Source organism: Xenopus tropicalis, chromosome 2 (genome assembly GCF_000004195.4).
Source record: "Xenopus tropicalis strain Nigerian chromosome 2, UCB_Xtro_10.0, whole genome shotgun sequence".
NCBI classification, from domain to species: Eukaryota; Metazoa; Chordata; class Amphibia; order Anura; family Pipidae; genus Xenopus; species Xenopus tropicalis.
This window is the reverse complement of record NC_030678.2, coordinates 91,616,522-91,642,268: the sequence shown is the minus strand read 5'-3', so window position 1 is coordinate 91,642,268 and position 25,747 is coordinate 91,616,522. Positions and strand designations below refer to the sequence as shown.

General features: G+C 36.0%; 1 protein-coding gene across 3 annotated transcripts in view; it reads right to left on the bottom strand.

The window, feature by feature from the left end:
* The window catches only part of LOC100490302, a 121,829-nt gene that overhangs the window by 51,449 nt on the left and 44,633 nt on the right, over positions 1 to 25,747 (bottom strand). For all 3 annotated transcript variants that reach the window (XR_001169899.3, XM_012957438.3, XM_018091593.2), the window contains exons 13-24: positions 24,157 to 24,272; positions 18,589 to 18,620; positions 17,463 to 17,557; positions 17,161 to 17,341; positions 14,342 to 14,449; positions 13,522 to 13,683; positions 12,508 to 12,592; positions 11,596 to 11,746; positions 10,928 to 11,129; positions 9,476 to 9,654; positions 923 to 1,088; positions 32 to 193 (exon numbers count right to left, since the gene is read on the bottom strand). Coding sequence is in view for 2 of the 3 variants with exons in the window: in XM_012957438.3 (XP_012812892.1) it covers positions 32 to 193; positions 923 to 1,088; positions 9,476 to 9,654; positions 10,928 to 11,129; positions 11,596 to 11,746; positions 12,508 to 12,592; positions 13,522 to 13,683; positions 14,342 to 14,449; positions 17,161 to 17,341; positions 17,463 to 17,557; positions 18,589 to 18,620; positions 24,157 to 24,272 (1,639 nt within the window). In the remaining variant the exon portion in view is untranslated. The remainder of the gene's footprint in view (positions 1 to 31; positions 194 to 922; positions 1,089 to 9,475; positions 9,655 to 10,927; positions 11,130 to 11,595; positions 11,747 to 12,507; positions 12,593 to 13,521; positions 13,684 to 14,341; positions 14,450 to 17,160; positions 17,342 to 17,462; positions 17,558 to 18,588; positions 18,621 to 24,156; positions 24,273 to 25,747) is intronic.

Sequence of the window (25,747 nt, the reverse complement as noted above, 5' to 3'; positions counted from 1 at the left end):
TATATTTGGTAGGGTTGTTTTCATCAATTACCTCCAAGCCCAAATGCTTGACTAATTCTGATACGTATTCCAATTTCTTGGCGGTATCTTGCTGCATGGTGAATGTTTATATAATTCAGGGATGCTTGTTGCAAAGAAGGTTTTTCACCGCTGACTCTTTGTTTGTACCAGTCTTTGAGTTGTGCTTCTGCAACTAACCAGAGAAATAGTGTAAAATTATAAAAATCACAAATATACACAAATATTTAAAGAATGATTCATTTTAAACAGATTACATAACTTCTATCCAGAAGGATTCCCAGGAGTTTGATTTGTTTTAGGATTAAATGCTAAGCCACTTGGGGGTGCCAAAATGTTAGGAACACCAAATCGACTTTAATCACTTACCTTTTACCCCGGGCTGGTGCCCCTGTTAGGAAAAAAAAGAAAAAGTCGGATTTTCGCTCTACTGCGCATGCGCCGGCCCAGGGATTTTGACACAGAAGGTAGAAAGAAGAAGGAAGTGCTCGCTGCAGGTACCCCGAGCTGGTGCTTTTTTGGCACCAGGCCAGGGTAAAAGGTAAGCAATTAAAGTCACAAAAACATTAGGCACCCTCAAGTGACTTAGCCTTTCCTTCTCCTTTAATTGTCCCGAAAAGTGTTAATGAAATTAGATATTTTTTTAAAATGGAAACTTGTGCTAATTTATCTGAACACCTATCTGAAATGTTAATATCCAATGCAAATTGCATTGTGTGGAAACTAATGATTCTAGCAATTATTTACTCTTTTACAAGTGGTATGCCCCATTACTGTTTGTAAAAAATAGTTTTATTTGTAAAGCTGGCTGGAGAGAGGAAACAAGGTGACTTTGCAACTCAGGGAAAAACACCTTGGGATTAACAGATTTCCTAGCTGCACACTATTTTTGTAAACTCTATACCTTGGCTCTGTTCTCTCTCCACTAAATGTGCTGCCATGTCTTTCATGAGTTTTGGAACGTTTGCATCCTTTTGGAAAGAGGACATTATGGCCAGTTCTGACCTTTTAGGTTGTGCTTCCTCTGTGAAATAGTAGCCCTCGGAATACCTGGGAGCAGGCACTGGATGCTGCAGATGGAGAAGGAGTGCAGGGAATCAGTAGGCAGTAACAAAATACTTGGCTTTAAACACACTACCATATGTTATGCTGGATCAGCAACGCTAAATCAACATAATGATGTCTGTAATGGTTTTTTTTCATGCTTGGGTTGCTTGTGGTGTTCTTGAAACAATTTTGATAAATATTTTAGCTACAGCAGTTTTTAATAAACTGGTAAAGGATACAGGCATAGTACAATCAGTATAATTCTTACATCCACTCGCATGCTGAACATGTATATGATTGAGAAATATTTCTATTGTATAACTTTTTTATTCAAGTACAATGATTTATTGTTTGCCATGTTTACAGGCTGTATGTTAGCTTATATTGGGAGAAGAATAATTATCTATCATCTATCTATCTGTCTATCTAATTACATATTTACTTAAATTCGGAAGTGAACTAGTAAACAACTAAGAATTAGTATATTAAAACAACATATTGGGATATATTAATGCACAGTTTCATTTTAATGTATGAACTTTCAAATTTAGGAACAAAGAAAATAGTAACTGTTTGCTGTTATACATTATCACTGACATCAGTCCTTGTCCCATTGGATTTTACAATCTAAAAGGTCACTATTGACTCTATTAGAAGTCAGTTAACGCTTATATGTTTAAGGAGTGTGGGAGGAAATCAGAGTACCTGGAGGAAACCCACACAAACATAGTGAGAACAAACTCCCAAAAAATGTACAGATGCCCTGTTTGAAATCAAATATAGGACCCCTGTGTCACAATGATCCAGTGCTAGCCACTGTGCCGCCATGGTGCTCTTACTTGCTAAAAAGGCATGCAACCTTTTTTCAAACTATATAATATATATGCCAGTACAAGAACATTAGATGCAGAATTCCAGTGCCAAGTTTTAATTGAAAATGTTTTGTCTTCTAATCATAAGTGAAGGCATTGTGTCCTTTGCAAGGATCAACTGGTAAATAATGCATTAGATAGTTTATTATATGGTCAACCTTTGAGCATCTTTTCTGTAGAGTAAACAATTACAACCTGCCCTGCCTTTTGTCATAACCGAGATCTTCTGTACCCCTTATCAGCTTAGTCTTTCTCTGGACTTAGTTCAATAATGTCCCTTCTAAGTATTGCAAACCAAAACTGCACAGCATATTGTACAGGGAACCTTACCAGTGCTAGGTAAAGGGAAAGAATTACAGTATCCTTTTGATCTATGAATCTATACCATTTTTAATACAGGGCAGAACCTTACTGGCCCTTGCTGCTGACTTGCATTGCAAGTTAAAGTTAATTTTATTATTCTACAGTTACCCTAGATTCTTTACCATGCACAAATAGCACCATCAAAAAAGTTTGATTTGGCAAAGTTCCAACATTACTGTTCAATTCCAGAATCGTTAAATAAAAGTAAATCTGTCTGACGTGATCTTTTATTTAAAAAAACATGCTGATTAAAACTTATAATGCTATCTTCCAGGACTTAACCTAGAAATAACTTCACACTACAGATGACAAAATTGTTTGACTATAGCTTCCAGGCTAGACCACAATCTCATTTTAAATTCTGGATTTACATCAGTTTTTCTCCAGTCCACTGGTACATACCAGATAAAAGGTATCCTAAGAATCTAAACTAGGCCTGGCTAAAAATAAACCAAGCTCTAATCAGAACTAGGCCTGGTAAACTTTTAGTACCATTGTAAAACAATCAGGAATATAGACAATGATAAGTAACATTCTGGAGATTTCCTTGAGAAAACATCCATATAAAACCCTACTAAATAAACCGATGGAAGGGCTTGCCAGCCCCCAGAAAAAAATGTGCACTATTATTTGTAAAGGAAAAGGAACGGTACAATCACTGGGGGTGCCAAAATGTTAGGCACCCCCCAGTGATTGTAATCACTTACCTGATAACCTCGGCCGATGGTCCTGTTAGCTGAAAATTGCACTCTCCCGCGGTACCCACACACAAGTGATCCACTTCCTGCTTCTGTCTTTGCGGCGCTTGAGCAGTAGAGTGAAAAGCCAAACTTTAACAAAAAAGTCTGCTTTTTTGCTCTACTGTGCATGTATTGGCTTGTGAAGAAAAAAGATGGGAGGAAGAGGATCGCTCAGTACCCTGGGCTGGTGCAGTTATCTGCTAAAAGAAGCATGGTATTGATTACCATGATTGATCAAATGGGGGTACCTAACATTTGGCACCCTCCCCCAAGTGATTGTACCTTTCTTTCTCCTTTAATGGCACTACACATATTATAGCTAAATCCTGGCATACTGCTATATTAGAATTTCCTTTAGTGAAAAGCCAGTATCAGCCCAATTTGACAAGATCTTGTCTCCTTGGTCTAACTATAGCGGCTATACCAGTAATAACTGAAGGTTCTCTGACCTCGAACATATGGAAAGTAAACAACTGTAAACTCTTTAAGGTGATAAATAAGTGAACTGCCCAAATTGTTTGTTTAAAATAATTCTTTTATTTATGTTTCTTCTCCATTTTTTTTCTTACTTGATTTTGTTTACAGCAAAATGGTTAATATACATTTGAAATGTATCATTATCTGAACATTTATCTGTGACAACCTTCTGAAAATGTGTCACTGCTAGCTTGTTTAAGTCTTCTGTACTATCATCTAAAGGTGGCCATACACCGGCAGATCCGCTCGCTTGGCGATATCAGGGAGGCATGTCGGTGAATTCGATCATTTGGCCCTGGGGCCAAACGATCGAATTCTGCAAGCGGCAATGGGGCAGTCGGTTCGGGGACCGCATCAACGAGCCGATGCGGTCCCCGATCCGACTGGATTTTCTAACCTGGCCGACCGATATCTGGCCAATTTCAGGCCAGATATCGGTCGGCCAGTCCGATCGTTTCTGCCCCTACACGGGCCGATAAGCTGCCGAGTCGGTCCAAGGGACCGATATCGGCAGCTTCTATCGGCCCGTGTATGGGGACCTTAACTCCTTTATTGTATATAATGAGAAAAAAAATCAGACATCTGTTTTTTCTAGATCCCCTGTAACCAAATATTTTTGCAACATTAAGGGACAGATTTATCAAAATTGAGATTATAGCTCAGCAGAAAAATTAACCCACTTTCTATTCCTTCATATGGGATTTCAAGGAGAGTATTTATCAAATGGCAAACTCTAACTTTCACCCATTGATAAATGTGCTTTTAAAACTCCTATAGAAATAACCAGAAAGTAAGTGATTTTTTTTTGTGGTGAACTCTAATCTTGCATTTTGATAAATCTGTCCCTTATAGTATGCATGGATACAAGGAATCTATAATTTTTTTTAAATACAAAATCCCCTTAAGAATTTAGCATAATATAGAACAAATGTAAATCCTAATTTGTATATTAACATTTGTACAAATCTTTAAAAAAACAAAACATTAATGATTTAGCTTTGGATCAGACAGGCATTCAGCATTAGGCTAAATCTAAATTCTGCAAAAAGGGCTTGGATTGGACAAATTCAAAAAAGGTCATAAAAACTGTGTGTATGCCCTCTTATTTGTAGTTTTTAACTTCTGTTCTTTCTCTTTATTTATATAGCCAGGCCACATTTAGCCAAATATGGTGGTCCATAATTAATTTTAGCTAAGGACCTAGCATCCGAATCCATTTGTTGCAGTAATGATTTTAAATGCTGATGTTTACTTTCTTGAAATTTTATGGGCCAATTTGTCAAATAAAAAAAAGATTACAACAGTTTTGGATTTACCCAGAACCTTGGCAAATAAAATAGGAGAGCTTTAGGTAATGGTACTGGATGAAAGCTTTCTAAATCAGCCCTGTTCTATATGTACAGACATTACCTGCAATTACCAAGTCAGAATAAAAAAGTTCAAACACCATAACCCCAAGACTACCAACCACCATCTGGTAGAAAGCATTAATGGTCAAAACAAGGTCACTGCATAAAATGTTATTTAAACAAAAAGCTTTTCTTGATGGCCATGGAGCACTGGCTGAGAGACAGACAAGAAAATATGCTCAAGTGACAGATGAAAAGGGTTATTTTAACCACAGTTGTTTTGTCCAGACAGTATTCAAATTGCCTATGCACCACTACCCTATAACTCCACTGAACATAACGGACAGAGGGGGGCTTTGGTTATACAACAGATAAAGGATATCTGAACACAGCTGAAATGAAAGCAAATTTACCGCAATAAAAAATGTCTTCCAAAAAAAAAAAGACTTTTACAAATAAACAGTTTAAAAAATAAAAAACAATAATTTACATTTTTCATGTTACTGAAGCTTTAATTTCCTCAGTCAAAGACTGACATACAACTCAACCTTACAATCATCTTACCATTCCTGGGGCAGGCATCATTTGTACTCCCATAATATTTTTGTGGTATGCTCTGGGCTGTAATTTTCCCAGTGATCCTAACCTTTCTGCACATCTTACCAGTAACACTGCTGGCCTGAAGCAGATTTTTGTTCTGTGATAGTGCTTCGATTTACTTCTTTGCAGTTTGCATTTGTGACACAATACAGCATGCATGAGCACTTTTTCAGATGGATAAAGAGATTTACTTCAGAGGTTTGACCTAAATATGACAATGACTATCATTTGCAAAATGAAACCACAGTTATAATCCACATGTATTTCATATCATTACGGTAGTTTTAGTATATAATTTAGATTTTTAATGCACTGTTCTTTTTTTTAAGCTTTTAGTGAAGGCTTTGTGCTGTTTGTTGATGTAACCCCTTTTTGACCGTAAAACAGACTATGACCAGCTAGATGGATCAAAGCCTGGGGTACATTGGACTCTCTTTCTTAGGACGGACCTTCACTAAATAGAAAACTATATTTGGATGGTGTTGTAGACTACACCTCCCCACTGTCAGATGTAAAGAAAGTAGAAATAAGGATGCCAGAAGCTCTTTCAAAAAAACTGGTACTGCCTTTAATTTGTTCAAGAAAAATAATCCACAGGATGTTTGATACTCACAATAATATTGAATAGAAAATAAACCCTCAAAACAAAATTAGTAAATTAGTTAATAAATAACAAGGTAGCACTTAGATATACAAAATCAAATATATAGAATAACCATACCCAAGTGATTAATTGGCCCGGGTGTACAAACCCTGGGCCTGCCACCAATGAATACACAGTCCAAACGAAAATAAATAGATCAATCAATTCTGACCAAAGCCGATGTATGGTCCGGGTGCTTAAAGCCCCGAACCCGTAGCCTAAGGGAGCAATCCAATTCAAACGAAATATAGCTTTTTGTTAGCACGCCGGACAGCCATAGTATCTAAAACTTCAGTCTTTATTCATTTCCTTAAAAACATCGTGCCTGACGCGTTTCGTGCACATGGGCACTTAATCATACTCACAAAGCATATGTAAATCAATAGATGCAGGTTCAAATGCTATCACAGGCAGAACACTAATGCATCATTGTGGAGAGTAGCATGGGCAGTAACATTGCCCTGAGGATTTCCACCTTAAAGGAAAACTATACCCCCAGAAAAATAGTAACCAACAGTTAGGGGCAGATTTACTAATCCACAATTTCGAATCCCGAATCGGAAAAATTCGGATTGGAAACGAAAATTTCTGAAGATCGCAAATATCCCGAAAATGCGTATGAAAAAATCGTATTAGTCACGATAATATCGTATTGGCGATCCGAAAATCACGAAATTTTCGTACCGAACCATTGTAAACAGCGGTAAAACCTTTCCGATTTTTTCGCCAAACGTACGAAAAAGTCGTGCGGCGTATGAAAAAGTCATGCGGACCCCTGAAAAATTCGGCAAAAATACGTTTGGAATGTTCGAAAGAACACTCCGAGTGTTCGTGCTTTTGTAAATGTGCCCCATAGTGTATATTATCAGGACCGGAACTAGGGGTAGGCAGAAGAGGCAGCTGCCTAGGGCGCAACAATGGGGGGGCGCCAGGGTGGAGCCTCTCCTGCCTACCCCTAGTCTGCGATCTGTTTCGCGTCATTCGCACATCACCGCCGGGGGGGGGGTGCGCGATGCAGGGGCGAGGTGGCCTGGCCTGGTCGGCTTGGCCCACCCCTGTATATTATGTGAAGTGACCTATTAAAGAATCTCACCAAACTGAAAAAAAATATATATATATATATATATATTCAACGCATTGTAAGCGCACTCCAGGGTCTTATGTTAAAAACTCAGTCTTTATTTCAATATTGCCATCTGATCCAGATCTGATCAGAAGGCAATATTGACATAAAGACTGACTTTTTAATATAAGACCCTGGAGTGCGCTTACTATGCGTTGAATATGTGATATATCCCAAGCTGCACCCGGGCACTATTCTACAGCGGTTCATGAAGAAGTCTGGAGTGTGGGTCGTTTTGTTGATATATATATATATATATATATAGTGCCCTTTTACATTCTTTCCCTTGATCCACCATTTAGTGATAGGCTGTGTGCTCCCTCAGCGATCACATGACCAGAAATAATGCAGCTCTAACTGTAACAGGAAGAAGTGTGGAAGCAAAAGACAGAACTTTATCCATTAATTGGCTGATGTGACATAGCATGTTTGTGTGCACTGTGGATCCTATGATCCCAGGAGGCGGCCATTAATTGGCAATTTTCTATTTAGGAGTACCCAATAGCACATACTACTAACAAAATCTATTTTTATTCAAATGGTTTATTTAGATGGAGCAGGGTTTTACATATAAGCTTGTTTATGCAATATATTTTTATAGAGACCTACACTGTTTGGGGGTATAGCTTTCCTTTACTTGGCCCGGATCCCAAACAGCAGATCTGGATCAGGGAGAATAAATCTAAGTCTGCATGTTGATCATTTGATTAACAGCAAACATGCATTTCCCAAGAACTCTAAAGGTCTAATGATGTTACTTGAGAATGCCTCAGCATAACGCAATTCCTCTTACCAATGCATAATTACAATTATACCAAGAAGGAATCTTTTGTATACTCAGCAAGCTAAGTCTCATGATTTACTTCTCAGGCCCAAATTTATCTGGACTCCTACCATCATAAGGTCAACTTGTAAAAAATCATAGATAAAAGTATAAAGGATGTGTTATATTGTGTAACAGCTAACTGAATAGGTTATTGAACTTAAGAAGCTGAAGAGCAAGCTAGCTGTTTCAAGACTGCCTCTGTCCCTGATCTTTTTTATACTAAAGATATGTAACCTGCTATCCAGAATGCTCAGGACCTGGGGGGTTTCCGGATAAGGGGTCTTTCCATTATTTAGATCTCAATTCCTATCTCAATCTCTCTACTAAAAAATCAATTAAGCATCAAATAAACACAATAGGTCACCCCATTCTTTCATCCTTTAAGTATTTCCTTATTGAGGGGCAAGAGGTGACCCGGCGGTCACCTGAACTATAAAGTTTGTCCACAGATTTGTTGTCCAGAGCGGTTGTCCGTTTGCAACTGCCTACTTTTAATTTTTATTTTATCTGATTAACAATGCAGGAAGTGTACTCTGAGGTTTTATTTTATTTTCCACATTGGTATACCTATCTACAATCTTACTTTTTCAAACCTTGGTGCACAATTTATGAACAGCGTGCATTACTGGGGGAAAAACCTGTGGAGCACATTAACAGAAGGAGGTAATGAATCAAGGGCCAAAAAACCACAAACATGTAGGCTTTCTACTGTAAAGCAAGCTTTTGCTAAATGAACTGAACACTGCCTTCTTGTACAGGTAAAAAAAGCTCCCATCTAATTCCCTCCATTGAGCACACTCCCTGCTCCCTCTGTGCAGAGTCTTATTTCAGTGAAAAGTGTCTGTTTGTAAAGCTGACCTATAGATGCAGAATAGTGCAGCAGAGCTAGCAGGCGCAATCTTCTGTATCTTCTGGTTTTCTTCAGCTAAGCTCAGCAACATGAGCAGTTAAAAATACTCCAGGATTACCTCCAAATGACCTTCAAATTACAGGCCATCTCCCACAAAGCCCATTATATGCAAATAATTCTCTTTTTTAAAAATGATTTCCTTTTTATTTGCAATAATAAAACAGTACCTTGTTCTTCATTCCAGTGGAGATCACAGTCCCTATCACATTCATACATACTAAGGTAGGAAACAATAAACAATGTTTTTTTTGAGTGTGGGGAAAAAGCAGTGTACCTAGGAGAAAACCTATGCAAGCACAGGGAAAACATACAGTACAAAGTCCTTGCAGATAGTACCATGTCTGTAATCCAACATAGGACCCCAGCACCGCAAGGCAGCATTGCTAACCATTGCTCTTTCGTGTGGCCCTACAGCATTTGTAAAAATTACATTCTGCACTTTTCATTTGTGGGTCTAACATTAAACCACAAAATACTATAAAAAAAATTAAAAAAAAAACATCTTACCTCAGCATGTGGTAGTAGACGAATCAACAAAGAACAACAAGGAAAAACTGTATACTGACTGAAAGCTGTTGGATTGAGTGAGTAAAGTTGCTTAAATGGCACGCCAGTTCTTAGTTTTAACTGATATCCCCCAACATTGAGCTTCCCTTCATTGTTAAACACGCGCAGCATACAATATCCTTATGTGAATATAGAAAAGTAGTTAAATATAAGAAAATTTCAACATGTTCAACATGGTTCAGAAAACAGTTTCTGACAATTCAGTATAAAGTTAAAAGGGAGAGTTATTTGATGAGAAAGTTTGAACAAAATTTCATAAATTATAAAATTTCATAAATGAATTTGACAATCATATGTGTGTGAGAATAATAACCATATTATTTGTATAGCCATAGGAAAGCAGAAAATGGTGATATTTGTTATTAGCATAACTTTATAATGCATTATTTTAAAGCCATATACTGTAAGTGTCCTCCTCAGTCATACAAGGTAAAGGTTTACTAAAGTAAACTATTTTGAAATACTGTATTAGAACTGAACTCGTCAAGTAAAGTACAATCTTTAACATTCTGGTTTCCTCATGTCCACCAACAAGCAATTTGATTAAGGGGGCCCTTAGATTCTCTAGAATCCTTAGATTCTCTAGAATCAATGACAGACAGTGGGTAAGTAAATAAGGCATATTGTGGACCCGTCAAATACTGACACACAGAGGGGTGATGTATTTAAAATTGCAAAGTTGGAGTCTATACCAACCAATCAGCATGCATAGTTAACTGGTCAACTGCTGTAACGCAGGCAAAATTTGCCCTCTTTATTACATTAACCAAAATGTACAGTATACTAGTAAATGCTTTTGACATACATGAGTGAAAGGTTGTGTAATCTTGATGAATTACTTGTGGCAGACTTTTGAACCCTGGTTGCTGTATATTAAAATATTATATTTTTTGTCTACTTATATCTGTTATAGTGCCTGAAGACTGCATTGGTGTAAATGTAAACATCATCATTTAAAAAATATTGCAACATTGTTTTTCCCCCCTAAAAAGTAGTTAATGACAGAAAATATCCACTTATTCGAGATTTAAGGTACAAAATATTGAATTCTTTATACCAATATAGCACGACAAGTGGTTTTACTAGTAGCAGTGATTAAAACACTGTGGGCTGGAGTGGGTCACTTTTCACAGCACCAGGAGGTGTCATTAGTAGCTCTGTACCTAAGAATAATAACTTTTGTGGCCTCCCTTCTGTTGCTATCTGTAACATATGGTGATGTTTTGCTTGCCCTTACAAGAACTGCAAATAGTGTAAGATAGCATTACCTTAACAAAACAGACTTTTACGAGTGTACTTTTGTTGCAAACATAAACATTCTCCTACCTTGATTTGCAGAATATAAATGAACAAGAATCATTAAAAACAACTTCTGCATGATTACTTGCTTACCAATTATTGCCAAAGCCCCTGAGTCTGAATCCACAGTTGATACTTCAAATAGCATAGAAGTGGCAACATTAAGCTTTTCACCCTTGGTATTAATTGTCAGACAGAAATGAAATTCCGGATTTCTCCAATAACTATTTAAATCTGAAAGAGCAACAATTGGCGGCATATTTTTGTTTCCAGAATTTATTATTTTTCCAGTAACCTAAAAAACAGTTCAACATAATTTTACTCAGAATTAATACAAGTTCTTTGCATATACAGAACAATTCAGTAAACATTTGGTTTGTTCTATTTAAATAGATTAATCAATAAAGTGATTGGCAGAAAGCAGTCAATTAATGAAGAATCTAATTTAAAAAAAAAACAAGCCATTTTTAGCAGGATTCAGATTTGGCCGAATCACAGAGCCTGGCTAAAACAAATTCGAATCCTATATATTGAAATAAATTTGCCTCATGTACTAGCATGTTTTCCGGAATTTTTCACGTTTATGCTGGCTACTATTATCTGGAGGGCAGGTTCCGAACAGGTTCATTATTTGCCTGTATCCATACCCATGGATTTCGGGGATCGGCGTAATACTGAAAAAAAAAAAGGTTCTGTGCATCCCTATTGTTAACTTTTTACCAACTATTATTCAGCATCCAGTAAACATCCCATTGACTTACCTTGGTTACTGTAGAATTGTCAGGGACATAATGCAAAGCATCAATATATAAATCAAATGACTGCTTTACTGTTGTGGGAGAAGGCAATATAGTTGATCCATTATGTGGAACCCAGAACGGAACAAATGATGATATATGTTCCTCTTCACCACTAAAATAGACCCACAATACTTAATATACAAAACAATAACCGCCATATATAATACAAGGCACTACGTTTGTCCAGGAGCAGTAACCCATGGCAACCAATCAGATGTTTGCTTTTAAACAGGTCTTCCTGCTGATTGGTCGAAATGGGTTACTCCTTGTTAAAATTAGAGGAGATACTTCTTTATATAAAATATATTAGCTGTTGCTACCAATTGAAAAAATGGTCAAAGAGGGGACAAAATACAGTCCTGCAAGCATCCATGAAAACTATTTTTTAACTTTAAAAAGGTATCTTGGAAACCACTAAAAAGGAAATTTGTGCAATTGCAATATTTTTTGGAGGATGACTTTTAGTAAGTGTTCAATTTTGGGGGAGGTTTAGATTCCCTTTAGGTGCACCCCTGATGCAGAGAACAGAAGCAGAGTGAAGCTACATCGGAGTATGTAGTTTGTTTTCCTTTGGGGTTATAATTGAAGGGTTGCGTTTATAATGGGTAACAGGGAAAACAAAGACTATTCTAGTTCTGGTAAAGAGGTGGTGGTGTCTGGCCAGGTGTCCTGGTACATTGGTTTACCAAAGACTCTGGAAACCAATTTTATGTTATGGATTCTGCTGTCACATGGTGGAACCCTGTTTCAACTGTAACACAATGCTGCTTATTGCTCCTTGCAACGCATAAATCTATACTGTCAATAACTGGTGTGTTGACTAATCTACGCCAAATACTCATTGCCATTGTGCTCCATGGATTTAGTAAGTACCTGATTTTTGTTCTACTCATGGTATTCCTTGCACTTTCTTTTGCAGGATCATATATAGTAAATTCAATTGAGGATTCATTTGAACCTAAAAGTAAAACAATTGCAAAAACAAAACATTACTATTAACAAGACAAAATACCAAAGATTCATGTCAGAGTGGTTGGTCAGAAAGCTCCATATTTCCTTTTCCTCTGTAATAATAAAACAGTACTCGGCAAACACAAACCTGTGTATTGCGTACCTTCTGAATTTATAACTGCAGCAACTATGCTTGAAAAAAGGCTTTTCTTGACCTTTACGCCTTATTCGTTATCTTTTTGTTGAGTTTTTGTGCTATTGTGTTTTTGATTGTAATATATACATACATATATCACTGCACTACTTTGCCAGCACAGCAGATCTGCTGCCAATCCAGCCCCACCAGGGAAATAAATTATCCCAGTGTCCTTCATTTAAAGCAGGGGTAGGGAACCTATGGCTCGGGAGCCAGATGTGGCTCTTCTGATGGCTGCATCTGGCTCGCTGCCAAATCTTCAATAAAAGAAATAACGGGGGCGTGGCCTGTGCTCGGCGGATAGAAGACGTGTTCTAAGTCTTAGAACACGTCTTCTATCTGCCGAGTGCAGGCCACGCCCTCTTGCGCATCACATCCGGCATCCTTGGGACCCACCCTACCTTGTTCTTAGCCTTATACACGTCTTCTATCCGCTGAGCGCAGGTCAGGCCCTCCTCTGCATCGTATCTGCATCCGGCATCCTTGGGACCCACCCTACCTTGCCCCGCAGCATTCGCGGCCAAGCATATTGTATGGCTCTCACGGAATTTAATTTTAAAATATGTGGTGTTTATAGCTCTCTCCGCCAAAAAGGTTCCCGACCCCTGATTTAAAGGATAAGCTTTTTTGTTTGTTTAAAATCAAAACTTACTGAAGTACCATATTTGTGCCTTAACAAGTTATATGCTACAGTGAAATGTATCTTACTATATTAATTGTTATTAATCAAACTTCATTACCTTGTGTGTTGGAAACTGGAGTACCCTCATCAAAAGAATGTGTATATCGCTCATGACTCAATAAGAAAACATCTGAAAATTCTCTGGGTCGCCAAACTTCTTGACTGCTGCTTGTTTCATGTTCAAATGCATTAATTTTAACCCATCCAAGTGTAAATGAATCTATCAAATAACAAATCGATGGTTAATAAAAACTGTTTTTTAAAACATTTCTTTTACTATACTCTTATAACATTTATCATCACTAGTAATCAAGTGACTATGATTACTCTCTTGACTTTCTCTACTACTGTAGAATATGCTACCTTTATGTCTTGAGTTTTAGGGTATATAAAAACAGCAAGTACCCTATGGACAAAGAACCTTAAAAACACCTAAATGCAAATGTTCACGAATTAAAAACAGGAAAGGTACACTGGGAGCTGGACATATATTTTATAGGATAACAATATTTTTAAAGTAACCTCTAGTAAGCAATAGATAACTTCTGGTGCAGTTAGAGAAATGAGAGAAAATATATGTTTTGTTACTGCACTGAAGCAAAGCAAATGATTATTGCCAATGTTAAGAAGCCTATATTCTGTAATGACATTAAAGGACTATTGCAATATAGCTATAGTTAACAATTAACATAATTCAAGCACCAGATTTTATCATTATAAAAACAAATACCCTAAGAAGAAAGACAGCATATAAGTAGAATACTATAATTTAATCCATTTCATTTTAAAAGCATGTCATAAGCATGAGAAGACCTGTGCTAGAATCAAGGCCAACTTATTCTTACTCTATAAGCTATTATTTAGGAACAATGACACACCTCTTTCTCCGGTGCTGTAAACTGCTTTTAATAAAATATACGGTTGTGCACTTCCTTCGGTATGATCCATGTAGTCTGATGGATCCAAAGAATCAAAGCTGAACAGATCTTAAAAATGAAAGGAGAAAATGCATGTTAATACTTCAAATAAAAGAACATTAACTAAATAAAAGAAAAGACATCATCAGAAAAGTTTGTATTTGTGCTTGAAAAGTATGTTTAATGTTAAGAGAAGAAGAATAGATAAATTGGAATAAATAATTTGAAAAAATAAATTGAAAATATTAGTGCGCTGTCCTTCCATTCCCCTACAAAGCAGCAGTTTTCATATTTTACAGATTATTTTCTAGAATAATAGAATGGCCTGAATAGTCCCACAATATGTCACATACATATCCAGTTGGTTGGGCAGTATGGCTGAAATCAGCCAAAGTGCCCGACCAAATCTGGCCATGTATGACCAGCTTTAGTTAGTCTTTATAGTTCTCTTTTCAATCTTTATTCTGTTTGGATTCTTTTTGTAATATACCATTGAGTAAATCAAGGTAGAAGACTTCTAAAACCAAAATATCACCACTAGAAGCCTAAACCTAGACCCATTACCTACTTCCTGCAGGAATATTTTTTGTGTCATTTCTTATCTCTTTATTCTAAAATTCCCTGATTGTCTGTATACATGGCTGTGTTCAAGGTTTCACTACACTTTCTTTTCAGGTACGAAATATAACCAATGGTGTAGATATGATACAATATTATAAAGACTAATGCAGCTACAAATAATGCATTATTACAAATCTGAAGTCTTTGGTGCTTGTGTTTTCTAGTTCAGATATATACTGTCCTTTTAGATAAATCACACCTTGTCTGTAGTGATAGGCAAAATTTTTCTGCAAAATTCCTAATTTCACCATTGGCAAATTTTTTTGTGAAATTGTCACCCCCATCGGCTGCCATTTGTCCTATAAACCTTCTCCCCTCTCTTCCCAGGATCGCACCTAAGTGCACCCTTTTAGCTCACACACTGAGCACTCTGGACAGGATGCCAAGAAATCTCCAGCGTGCCTAGACCCCAGTGCTCCGGATGTGGGCAAAGTTCAGGTGCAGCTGGGCGGCATGTATCAGTATTTATCAGTTATCTACAAATATAGCCAGCCCTGATTAAATTTGAATTGAAGCCCCCATGACTTTACTGTATCTTATTTATAGAAACTATATTAAAGCTTCTGGACCAGACACATATTTTTACCAGTTCAGGCAAACTGTACATAATGTTACAATACATACAAACCTTTCCATTTTTTTGTATTCCTTTGTGGTTCTCTACATTCAGGAAAAAATGTAATGCAATACAGGTTTGTATTATAAAAGTGTCCCTCTTCAAAAATATTAACACTTTTTTAAGCATTAATTATAATAAGAGATTTCATCTAGCATTACCCCTTTAACCTCGAACAATATAAATAAAGGAATGATTTCTTTGGGGTTCAGAGGGAAACAGCTGCTTGTATATGGAAATGTAGTCTAATGGATTCATACTTATCTTGATTGTTCCTGCTGATTCTGATTGCTGCAAAGCTGAAAGCTTGGAAATGGTTTCATTTAATGTCATAGAGAGGAGCATCATGTCAGCGTTAGACTTTTTATAGGTCAGACATGATGTCTGCATGCACTTCACCTATAATCAGCTATACTTTACTTGCTGAATGTTATACGGTATATTATTACAAAATATTGTTGTCATAGAACATATCATTATACTGTGACCTATAGATAATTGAAAAGCAAAAAATGCACACAAGTATCACAAAAATAATAGCTTTGTATAATTTAAAGTTAAAGTACTTTGTTACAGACATCATCATTTATTCATTTTTATATATTATATTCAAATTATTAAATGGTTATTTCTAACTTTCTCCCATTGATAAATACAGTTATAAAAATTCCACAGGATAAGTAGAGAGTGGGTCAATTTTTCTGTAGTGAGCTCTAATTACACGCTTTGATTAATTGGCCCCATAACGACACATTTAGCATGCCGGTAGTACTAAGGGGTGTGACTTTGTACCAAGGGCTCTAGCACTTGCAGGATTATTAAATAAGGCCTGAAATGTTACATAGTAATATAATTAAATTGAGGACCTGAATGGTCAATATATAAGCAAATAATTAACAAAACACACATTTTGCTTTAAATTTTATGTAAACTGAATATCCATTCTTACTTCTGTAATTGTGAAGCAAAATCTATTTCCACTATGTAATTTCTGCTGTACAGTGATGTGTACATAAGTACCACTATGTAAATACAAATATATATACATACACGTAATGAAATTCAGGAGGGGGAGTGAATTCTTATGGGAGGGGGGAGCAGGGAAAGGGCGAGAGGAGAGAGCTGTGCAGACTTGCCTTGAGAGAAGAAGTCTGATACTGAAGTACATGTGTACACAAAATAAGACAAGAAATCCTGTGTTTCTTTTGATAGAGGACTAAGTGCAGCTTTTCTGTGCTTATGGCTGTATTTATATAGACCTTTCTGATAAAGCTTACTTAGTTTTTACCTTTCCTTCTCCTTCAAATATGTATTCTAGAGCTGCTACTCTGAAATTAAGTAATTCTTTTGAGCCCCTCAGTAAATTATGGCTTCTCTTTGCAACAAAGGGGGATAAAATATTAAAATATTTTATAAGTGAACAAAAGCATCATTCCTGATTTACAGGTCAAAACATATTTTTCATCTGGGGTCCTATTGTACATCTAGGTTCCTATACTGACAATGAAATCTTGGTTAATAAGGTTGTATATTTAATTCATACCGTTAAACTGTAAAATGAAGGAGGTTGTGTCCTGTTTAGTGTCTTTATTTTGCTTGACTTTTTGCAGGAAAAGAGGCTTCACAGAGCCAGTTTTGGAACGTAGCTTTATATGACCATAAAAAACAGAAGCTGTCAGCTTCACAGCAGTAGGATCAAAATCATTCACCCAAGTCTTTTCGCCCTGTTAAAACAATGTGCAAAATAATAACTCATAACCTATCTTGCTAATAGTAAAAACAAGAGAGAAAAAATAAAATGTACTTCTTGCAACTCTCTTACTGCAAATAAGAAAAATCACTTACACTTGAAGCATTCTGTACAGCATTCTGTAACGGGATCCTCAAATTTAATATTATATCTTTAACACCTACTGGCAAAATATTCCGAATAATTTCAGCTGCAGAAACAGAAAAATTGCAGAATATAGCAAAAAAATTAAATGTTTAGTCTAATTTGTTCATGTGTAACTTAGCAAATGTGCAATACAGCAAATACAGAGATAACAGAGTTTCCAGTAAGGGAATGATCTATTGAAAATAATTGGACAAAACAGGAACGGACCATTTTCTCAATTTTTAATTGTGGTTAAAAATATTCACATATTTTTCAGCTTTTGTACCGTGACAAGTAAAGGTGAAGATAAATGAAATTAAAAGAAAAATGATCTGGGAACATGACACAAGATCATTTAAAAAAATAGAGATTGTGTTAATAAGCAATTATTCCATATTTTGATTTTATTTTGCTAGATAATTTATATGTAATGTAAAGAAGATTTTTTTTAACTTATATTACTATTTTTTTTTCTTTCCTTGCCAGTTTGTATTTTAGCATAAACATTTTGCTCAAAAGGTAGCTACTATCTATTTCAAAGGGATTTCAATTTTCCTTTTTATGCATTACACTCTTATTACATGCTGATAAGTATGGGGAAAATGTTACACTTCAAAACATTTACTTATGCTAGAATTTCTTTTTAAGAAATTCTTGATACAAACTTCCTCACCTGACTAAATTTCCACTCTTACTACCAATTGCTACTGCTGTCTGTCTAGACCGGCCACAGTCAGTTATATATTTTGTAGGGTCTGCATATCCAGAAAGGAAAACACTTTTACTATAACAGGAGCCCCATAAATTTATATCACAAAAAGCCTAGCTCACATTAGCCCTTACAAAGACTATGATTATGAAACTGTCAGCACTGACTTTCAGAATGTCTACTCAAGTACAAATCTATTTAGGACCATCTAAAACCAAAACCATTAAAAGACCTTGTTGTGATCATGATTTTGCACAGCCATGCTACAAAATTTTAAGTACTGCAAGGATATTTCTATATTTTAATGTTTTCATTTGCAAAATCAAACAATGTGAGATTGACCACATTTCTACTTCATTTAAAATGCTATTTTTCACGTTACATACCTTGATGCCTCGGAGACAAATCATGCAATTGCCTGTACATAAAATACACTAATTAGTTTTTTAATAAGATATTTTCCTTGTTTTAATGCACACTCCAATAAAATATAATCCTAGTGGGATTAAAAATGTAATTAACTGCTCTGACAACTTTCATTTTTAGACAATAACAGAATCAAAGGAAAGCAATCAAAGCATATTTAAAGTTTTTCTTTTTGTAGCAAGATAATATATATGTCTAAGTAGTTAAGTAACAATAACCAAACACTGTAAAAACAAACTTGTTTCTTCTTACACAAAGTATTTCTCTGTCTTAAAAATTGCATTAAGATATTTAATTTAATTTAAACATCTTTAGGCAAGGAGCTGACAGGCAAGTAACCGACTGTTTTACCAAATTTAGAACAACGTAATTAAGTAATTGTCTTTTTCAAGTAAACCTCTTTTCATTGCCATAAATTCAGTGAGGAAGCTGGTATAGACTTTAAAGGCAAGTTTTTTAATATTTCAACAGAAAACTAAGAGGCAGATTTTTAAAAAATTAAGTTGGGTTTTTTTCTCAATTCCAGAAAAAAAGCACCAAAAAATTAAATCTTGAATAGCTGCGTTTTATTAAACACAAAAAAGTAAAACATTACCAGAAAAAAAATAGCCAGGAAAAAGCTGGCGACCATCTAGAAAAGTAAATGGGAACTGTCTCTTTAGTAACTTTATTTAATCATTTTCCTGCACGGTTTATTTTTTAGCCACTTTGAAAATGAATTGAACAATGTGACTCACACTTGTGTGTGAAGTTGTTTTCTAATAAAAACTGCAAATACTCTGTAATGTTTCTTTTACATAACAAATAATTAACTTTACCATTTAAAATTATATTCTTGAACCAACAAATGTATTTTTTTTAGCTTTAGTGTGTAGGCAGCCATCTCAGTGCATTGTGCCTGATTCTGAGCTTTCAGGAAGAGCCAGTGCTACACATTAGAACTGCTTTCAGGTAACCTATTGTTTCTCCTACTTAGCGTAAATGGAGTCATGAGCAAGACTTTTTTTTTTTTGAGTCATGAGCAAGATATCACTGATACCACTTTTAGCAATACAGGCTTCAGGGAGCTGCTATCTTGCTACTTTCCCATTGTTCTGCTGATTGGCTGCTGGGGGGGGAAGGGAGGGAGGTGATATCACTCCAACTTGCAGCATAACAATAGAGAGTGGCTGAAGTTTTAGGGTGAAGACACACAGAGCTACTTAGTAGCAGCTACTTGTCATGGCTTCTAAACACCAGAAAATACCCTGCCATAGAGAATACTGAGAATTGCCTCTTTTAAAACACATGTAGAGACAATTATCAGTAAATGATCAGCATTGTCTAATTTAGTAGCCACAACAAGTAGCTGCTAGTATCTCTGTGTGTCTTCACCCTAGCAGAGCACAAGTCACATGGCTGTGGCACCCTGGGAAATGAAGAATATGTCTAGCTCCATGTGAAATTTCAAAATTAAATATAAAAAATTCTGTTTGCACTTTTAAAAAATGGATTTCAATGCAGGATTCTGCTAGAGCAGCTCTATTAACTGATGCATTTAGAAAAATAAACATGTTTTCCCATGACAGTATTCCTTTAACTAAGGGAGCACTAACTAAGGGAAAAAACAATCCATGGGTTTTCTCAAAAATTAGTAAATAGGCCTACCTGTATGCCATGATTGGGAAAGAGCAAGTGTTTTCTCCTTCTTGTTTTACAAGAAAAATATAAAAACATGGCAACAAAATTATTAGAATTTCTCCTGGCATTTGTATTTAAAAAAAACAAACCAAACACTTTATTTTGGCGCTTGGAAAGAATGACCATTGACTCCAATGCATTTGATGCAAGAAAAAAATGACCAATGACTCCAATGCTATTAAACATGGTAAGGTCAGCAATTAAGCCAAGGGAGGTGTTATTAAACCTCTAATTCACAGAACTGTCTACAGTAAATCCCAGAAAAAAAATGAGATATGGAATTTCATGGAAAAACATGCAACAACATGAAAAACACTGCAAGTCAATGGAAATATTTAATATTTAATATCTTTTAACAATGATGTTAAACTGATAAATAGGGACCACATTCTGTGACTATTGATTGTATATTCTCCAACAATAAACCTGTCCCTTAGTATGTTATGGACATTTATGGAGAATTCTGTATACATTTAATTCAATTTCAAGTTTCCAGCAGTGTCTGAAGTGCTTACATTGTACAATGTACACTTCAAATGTAAAGTTACAAAAATAAGCATGAGAACTGTAATATTTCTTTTTAAAACATGTTGGATTCTAAATTTTAAAAAGATGAAAATTCTGTTCATACATTTTCATGTGATCTGTGAAGCATAGAAAAACCAGATGAAAAAAGTATGGTTTGTCTAAACCAATAAATAAGAAAGTAAAGAAATACAGCTTGATTTATAAGAAAAACTACCACATTTGTATTTAAAATGTACTTTTTGCTAAAGAATATCATTTAAACAGCAATATGAAAGGAAGCAATATATATTTTTTCATAATAGATGAGCACTCTCTCATGATTCATCACTTATCAAGAGATATGGTGTCAAGAGAAAAGATAAAAAATAATAAATTTTTCTTTTTATTACAGAAACCGTTTACTGTAAAAATATACAGCCAGTTATTTTTTTTACAGGTGGTTGAATAGTCAAAATTCACAGGGTTTCATTACTAACATTTTTCTTATTTCAAACAGTAATTTATTGTGAAACCATTCAGCGCAACAAATTCATCTTCATCTTTATGAATGTTTCCACCTAAATGGAATGCACATGAAATTTCCCAGCAGTCATACCTTATGCTATCATAGTGAGCATTTTATACATTCTTAACCTCATAATTTATGTTTTTTTTATACAATGTGCACAAAAATCACATACACGCTGATACAATATAAGTGTGTGTATATCAAAACACACTACCAAAATTATTTTTAATTTAATAAAAACCAACGTTTCGGTCCTCATTAGGACCTTTATCAAGGATGATCCTTGATAAAGGTCCTAATGAGGACCGAAACGTTGGTTTTTAAACAATGAGTTTTCAATAAAAAAAATTTTTTTGAATTTTAAGGGTGTGCTGGCCATGGATTATTTCATGCTAAATACTCAGATTTTGGCTGTGCACCCCACAGAATACTAAAGCCTTGGAGTGCAGACACCATCAGGACTGATATATATATATATATATATATATATACAAGAACAAAAGGAGCACACCCTATTAAGGTTCAAATGCCCAGGGTGCTAGCAAAAAACATATAGAGCAAGACAGTGAGCTGCACACACTAGGGGGCACATTTACTAAGACACTAATTCGAATCCGAATTGGAAAAATTCCGATTGGAAAACGACTTTTCGGAAATTGTCGCGACTTTTTCGTTACCAATACGATTTGCGCGAAAAAACGCGAGTTTTTCGTAGCCATTACGATGCGCTCGTATCTTGTCGCGACTTTTTCGTATTGAGCGCTCGTAAGACTTAGCATGATTTTGGAAGCCTCCCATAGGACTCAATGGCACCCTGCAGCTCCAACCTGGCCCAAGAAAAGTCACCATACTGAAGCTTGAATGAATCCGAATCTTTCGTACTCGGCGCGAAAGCTGCGAAAAAGTCGCGACTTTTCGTGCAAGTAGTAACGCTACGAAAAAATTGCCAGATTTTGCGCAACATTCGGAATGGCAACGAAAAAGTCACGACAATTATCCGAAAAATCGCAAAATACCGATCATTACGAAAAAAACGCAATCGGACACATTCGGTACGTTCGTGAGTAAGTAAATGGGCCCCTAGGACTTGAAAAAAAATGATAAATTTATTTAAGCAAAGAAATCCAACGTTTCGAGCACTAACTGTGCTCTTCCTCAGGGAAAAAACCTGAGGAAGAGCACAGTTAGTGCTCGAAACGTTGGATTTCTTTGCTTAAATAAATTTATAATTTTTTTTCAAGTCCTAGGGGCCGATTTACTAACCCACGAACGGGTCGAAATGAGTCCGATTGCGTTTTTTTCGTAATGATCGGTATTTTGCGATTTTTTCGTATTTTTTGCGATTTTTTCGGCTTCTTTACGAATTTTTGTTACCAATACGATTTTTGCGTAAAAACGCGAGTTTTTCGTAGCCATTACGAAAGTTGCGTAAAATCTGGCGATTTTTCGTAGCGTTAAAACTTGCGCAAAAAGTTGCGCTTTTTTCGTAGCGTTAAAACTTACGCGAAACTTTGCACCTTTTAAGTTTTAACGCTACGAAAAAGGCGCAACTTTTCGCATAAGTTTTAACGCTACGAAAAAAGCGCAACTTTTTACGCAACTTTCGAAATGGCTACGAAAAACTCGCGCAAAAATCGTATTGGTAACGAAAAATTCGTATAGAAGCCGAAAAAATCGCAACAAATACGAAAAAGTCGCAAAATGTTCGTTTTCAAGTAGGAACTTTTCCAATTCGGGTCGGATTCGTGGGTTAGTAAAATCAGCCCCCTAGTGTGTGCAGCTCACTGTCTTGCTCTCTCTCTCTCTCTCTCTATATATATATATATATTTTTTTTTTTTGGATGAACCCCCGAATCCTTCGTAAAGGATTCAGCCGAATACTGAACCAAATCCGAATCCTGATTAGCATATGCTAATTGTGTTTCGGAAGGGTTAAATGTCAGCATGCAAAAATTTCCGTGTTTACATGACAAAAAGTCACGTGATTTTTAGGATTCGGATTTGGTTCAGCTAGGAACGTGGATTCCGAATCCAAATCCTGCTGAAAAAGGCTGAAACTTAGCCGAATCCTGAACTGAATCCTGGATTTAGTATAAATAGTAACCAAAGAAAATAAAGAAAGATGGTCATACAAAACAATTACTGCAAATGTTCAGCAGGATTCTTTTTTTATTATTAATGATCAATAAACCTTCTTGAAGTTTTTAGCTTTTTAAAATATTTTTCATGCATCATTCATGCGTTAGACATGATGAATGTGTAATTATAGGAAGTTTATTTAAAGGGGACATATTGTGTGAAAAACAATGTTGTGCCAATGAACTGTACTCACATAGATATAGCAGGAATGTGCTTTATAAAGCAGTGTTTTGGACTGATTTCTTGAAAATTTCTCCAAAAACTCCACTAGACCCGCCCATCTGTTCCACTTTTCACTGCCTCCCTTCTCAGGCTGTGCAAGGGGGCTGCACTCAGCACACTTCACTGTAGTATAGGAGCCAATCAGCAGCAGGCTGACCTGATGGGAAATTGAAGGCCTTTGATTGGCTACTCACCTCCTACTGTGCTTCTGGCAGGGACTATTAAGACATGTCCACCCCTCATTTAAAACACAGACAGGGACCTGATCGTATAGGGAGCTCCAATAAAGAAGCCATTTTTACAGATAGTATTTATCATTTTTAGCCCAAAGTGAAACCAGCACCATATATTACTAATAATTGCTTAAAAGATTAGCGTTTTGTTTTGTATTTTTTAATTTATCCTATATGTCTACTTGAAAAAAAACCCTGAAAAATAGCTATTTCATTACCATGCATTCCGATGATTCATCCCTGGGATATCTGCAGGTAATCCACCTTGCTGTAAATGAATCCATGCTCTCTGAATATCAACGGTAAATAGGTGGTATCCCCCACTCAAAAATATCTAAAAGGAATATCTTTGTTACAACATTATATCAGTGTAATATAACAACTTTCATGATATTTGTGATGAGAAGGTAAACAAGGTAAAGACGACTAAAGAGGAAAAATTTGTGAACATTTATGACTGAAATTATCAACTTAAAACCAAATGAGTAGAGAAGAGAGACTGCAACTAACAGGAGAACAGTGGTTGAAAGACATAAGTTAATATATAAACACCATTACTGAATATACTAATAATAAGAACTCCAATTGTTTTTACGATTCACCAACTTTCCCTGACATTGATACCCAGCACCCAGAAAAACTGAACTTTGCAATGTACATTAGTAGATTTTATATTTTTATACATATTTTATACATATGTATTTTACACCAATTTAGATAGTTATATGTGTTAAAGGGGTTGTTAAAAAGTTTTCAACTACTTTGCTATTTTGGAATTTTATTTTTACTCTCTGTGAGGTATGGGGGTGTCACAGATTCTGGAAACTGTTCTAATTTGATACATTAGTTCATGAATCCCCAACATTTTTTACTTGTGAGCCACATGCAGAAGTCATAAGTGTTGGTGAACCACACAAGCATGAAAAAAGTTCCTTAAGGATACTAAATAAGGTCTGTGATTGGCTATTTGATAGCCCAATGTGGACTGCTAGCCTGCAGGAGTCTGCTTGGGGTAAAACTGTGTCTATGCTTCCAAAACTTGTCTCCAATCCAGAAATGAAACAAAAATGGGCACTTACTTTGAAGCCACAACAATCTGTAACAATTTATAATTATTATTAGTTATAAAGCACCAGTAAATTCCACAGTCTAGAGTCTGCACCTGGATTACTAAAATGCTAGAACTGAAACACCAGAGAGAGGAAAAGTTTAATTATTCATTTAAGAAAAACATTGAAAAATAAAAAGCAAGTGAAAAAGCAATTAGGGCTCATTTAAATCCTCTAGTACAGTGGGCTACTTGCATTTTCCCTGCAGTCAGTTGTGTGTAACACTACTTTCATCAAAAGTACTTGTGCCAAAATGCAGTTCTTGCATCTCTATATAGTTGGGTTCAGCGCCACATTTTTCTTCCTGCCTTCTGAATAACAGACTGAATAACTGGAGGTACTGCTACCTCCTAACCAGGCAGAAGCTGCAGGGTTTCTTAGCGTCAATACCCAGCATCAATAAACAAAGCAACTTGCGCCAAAAGTGTCATGTCACTTCAACATCGAACACTAGAAATGACACCAGGCAGATTTAAAAAATATTTGCCTCACCTCTGCCTGATTTGCAATGAAGCGCATGTTTGATTGCATCCATTTTAGCGAATAACAGACTGAATAACTGGAGATACTGCTACCTCCTAACCAGGCAGAAGCTGCAGGGTTTCTTAGCGTCAATACCCAGCGTCAATAAACATAGCAACTTGCGCCAAAAGTGTCATGTCACTCCAACATCGAACACTAGAAATGACACCAGGCAGAT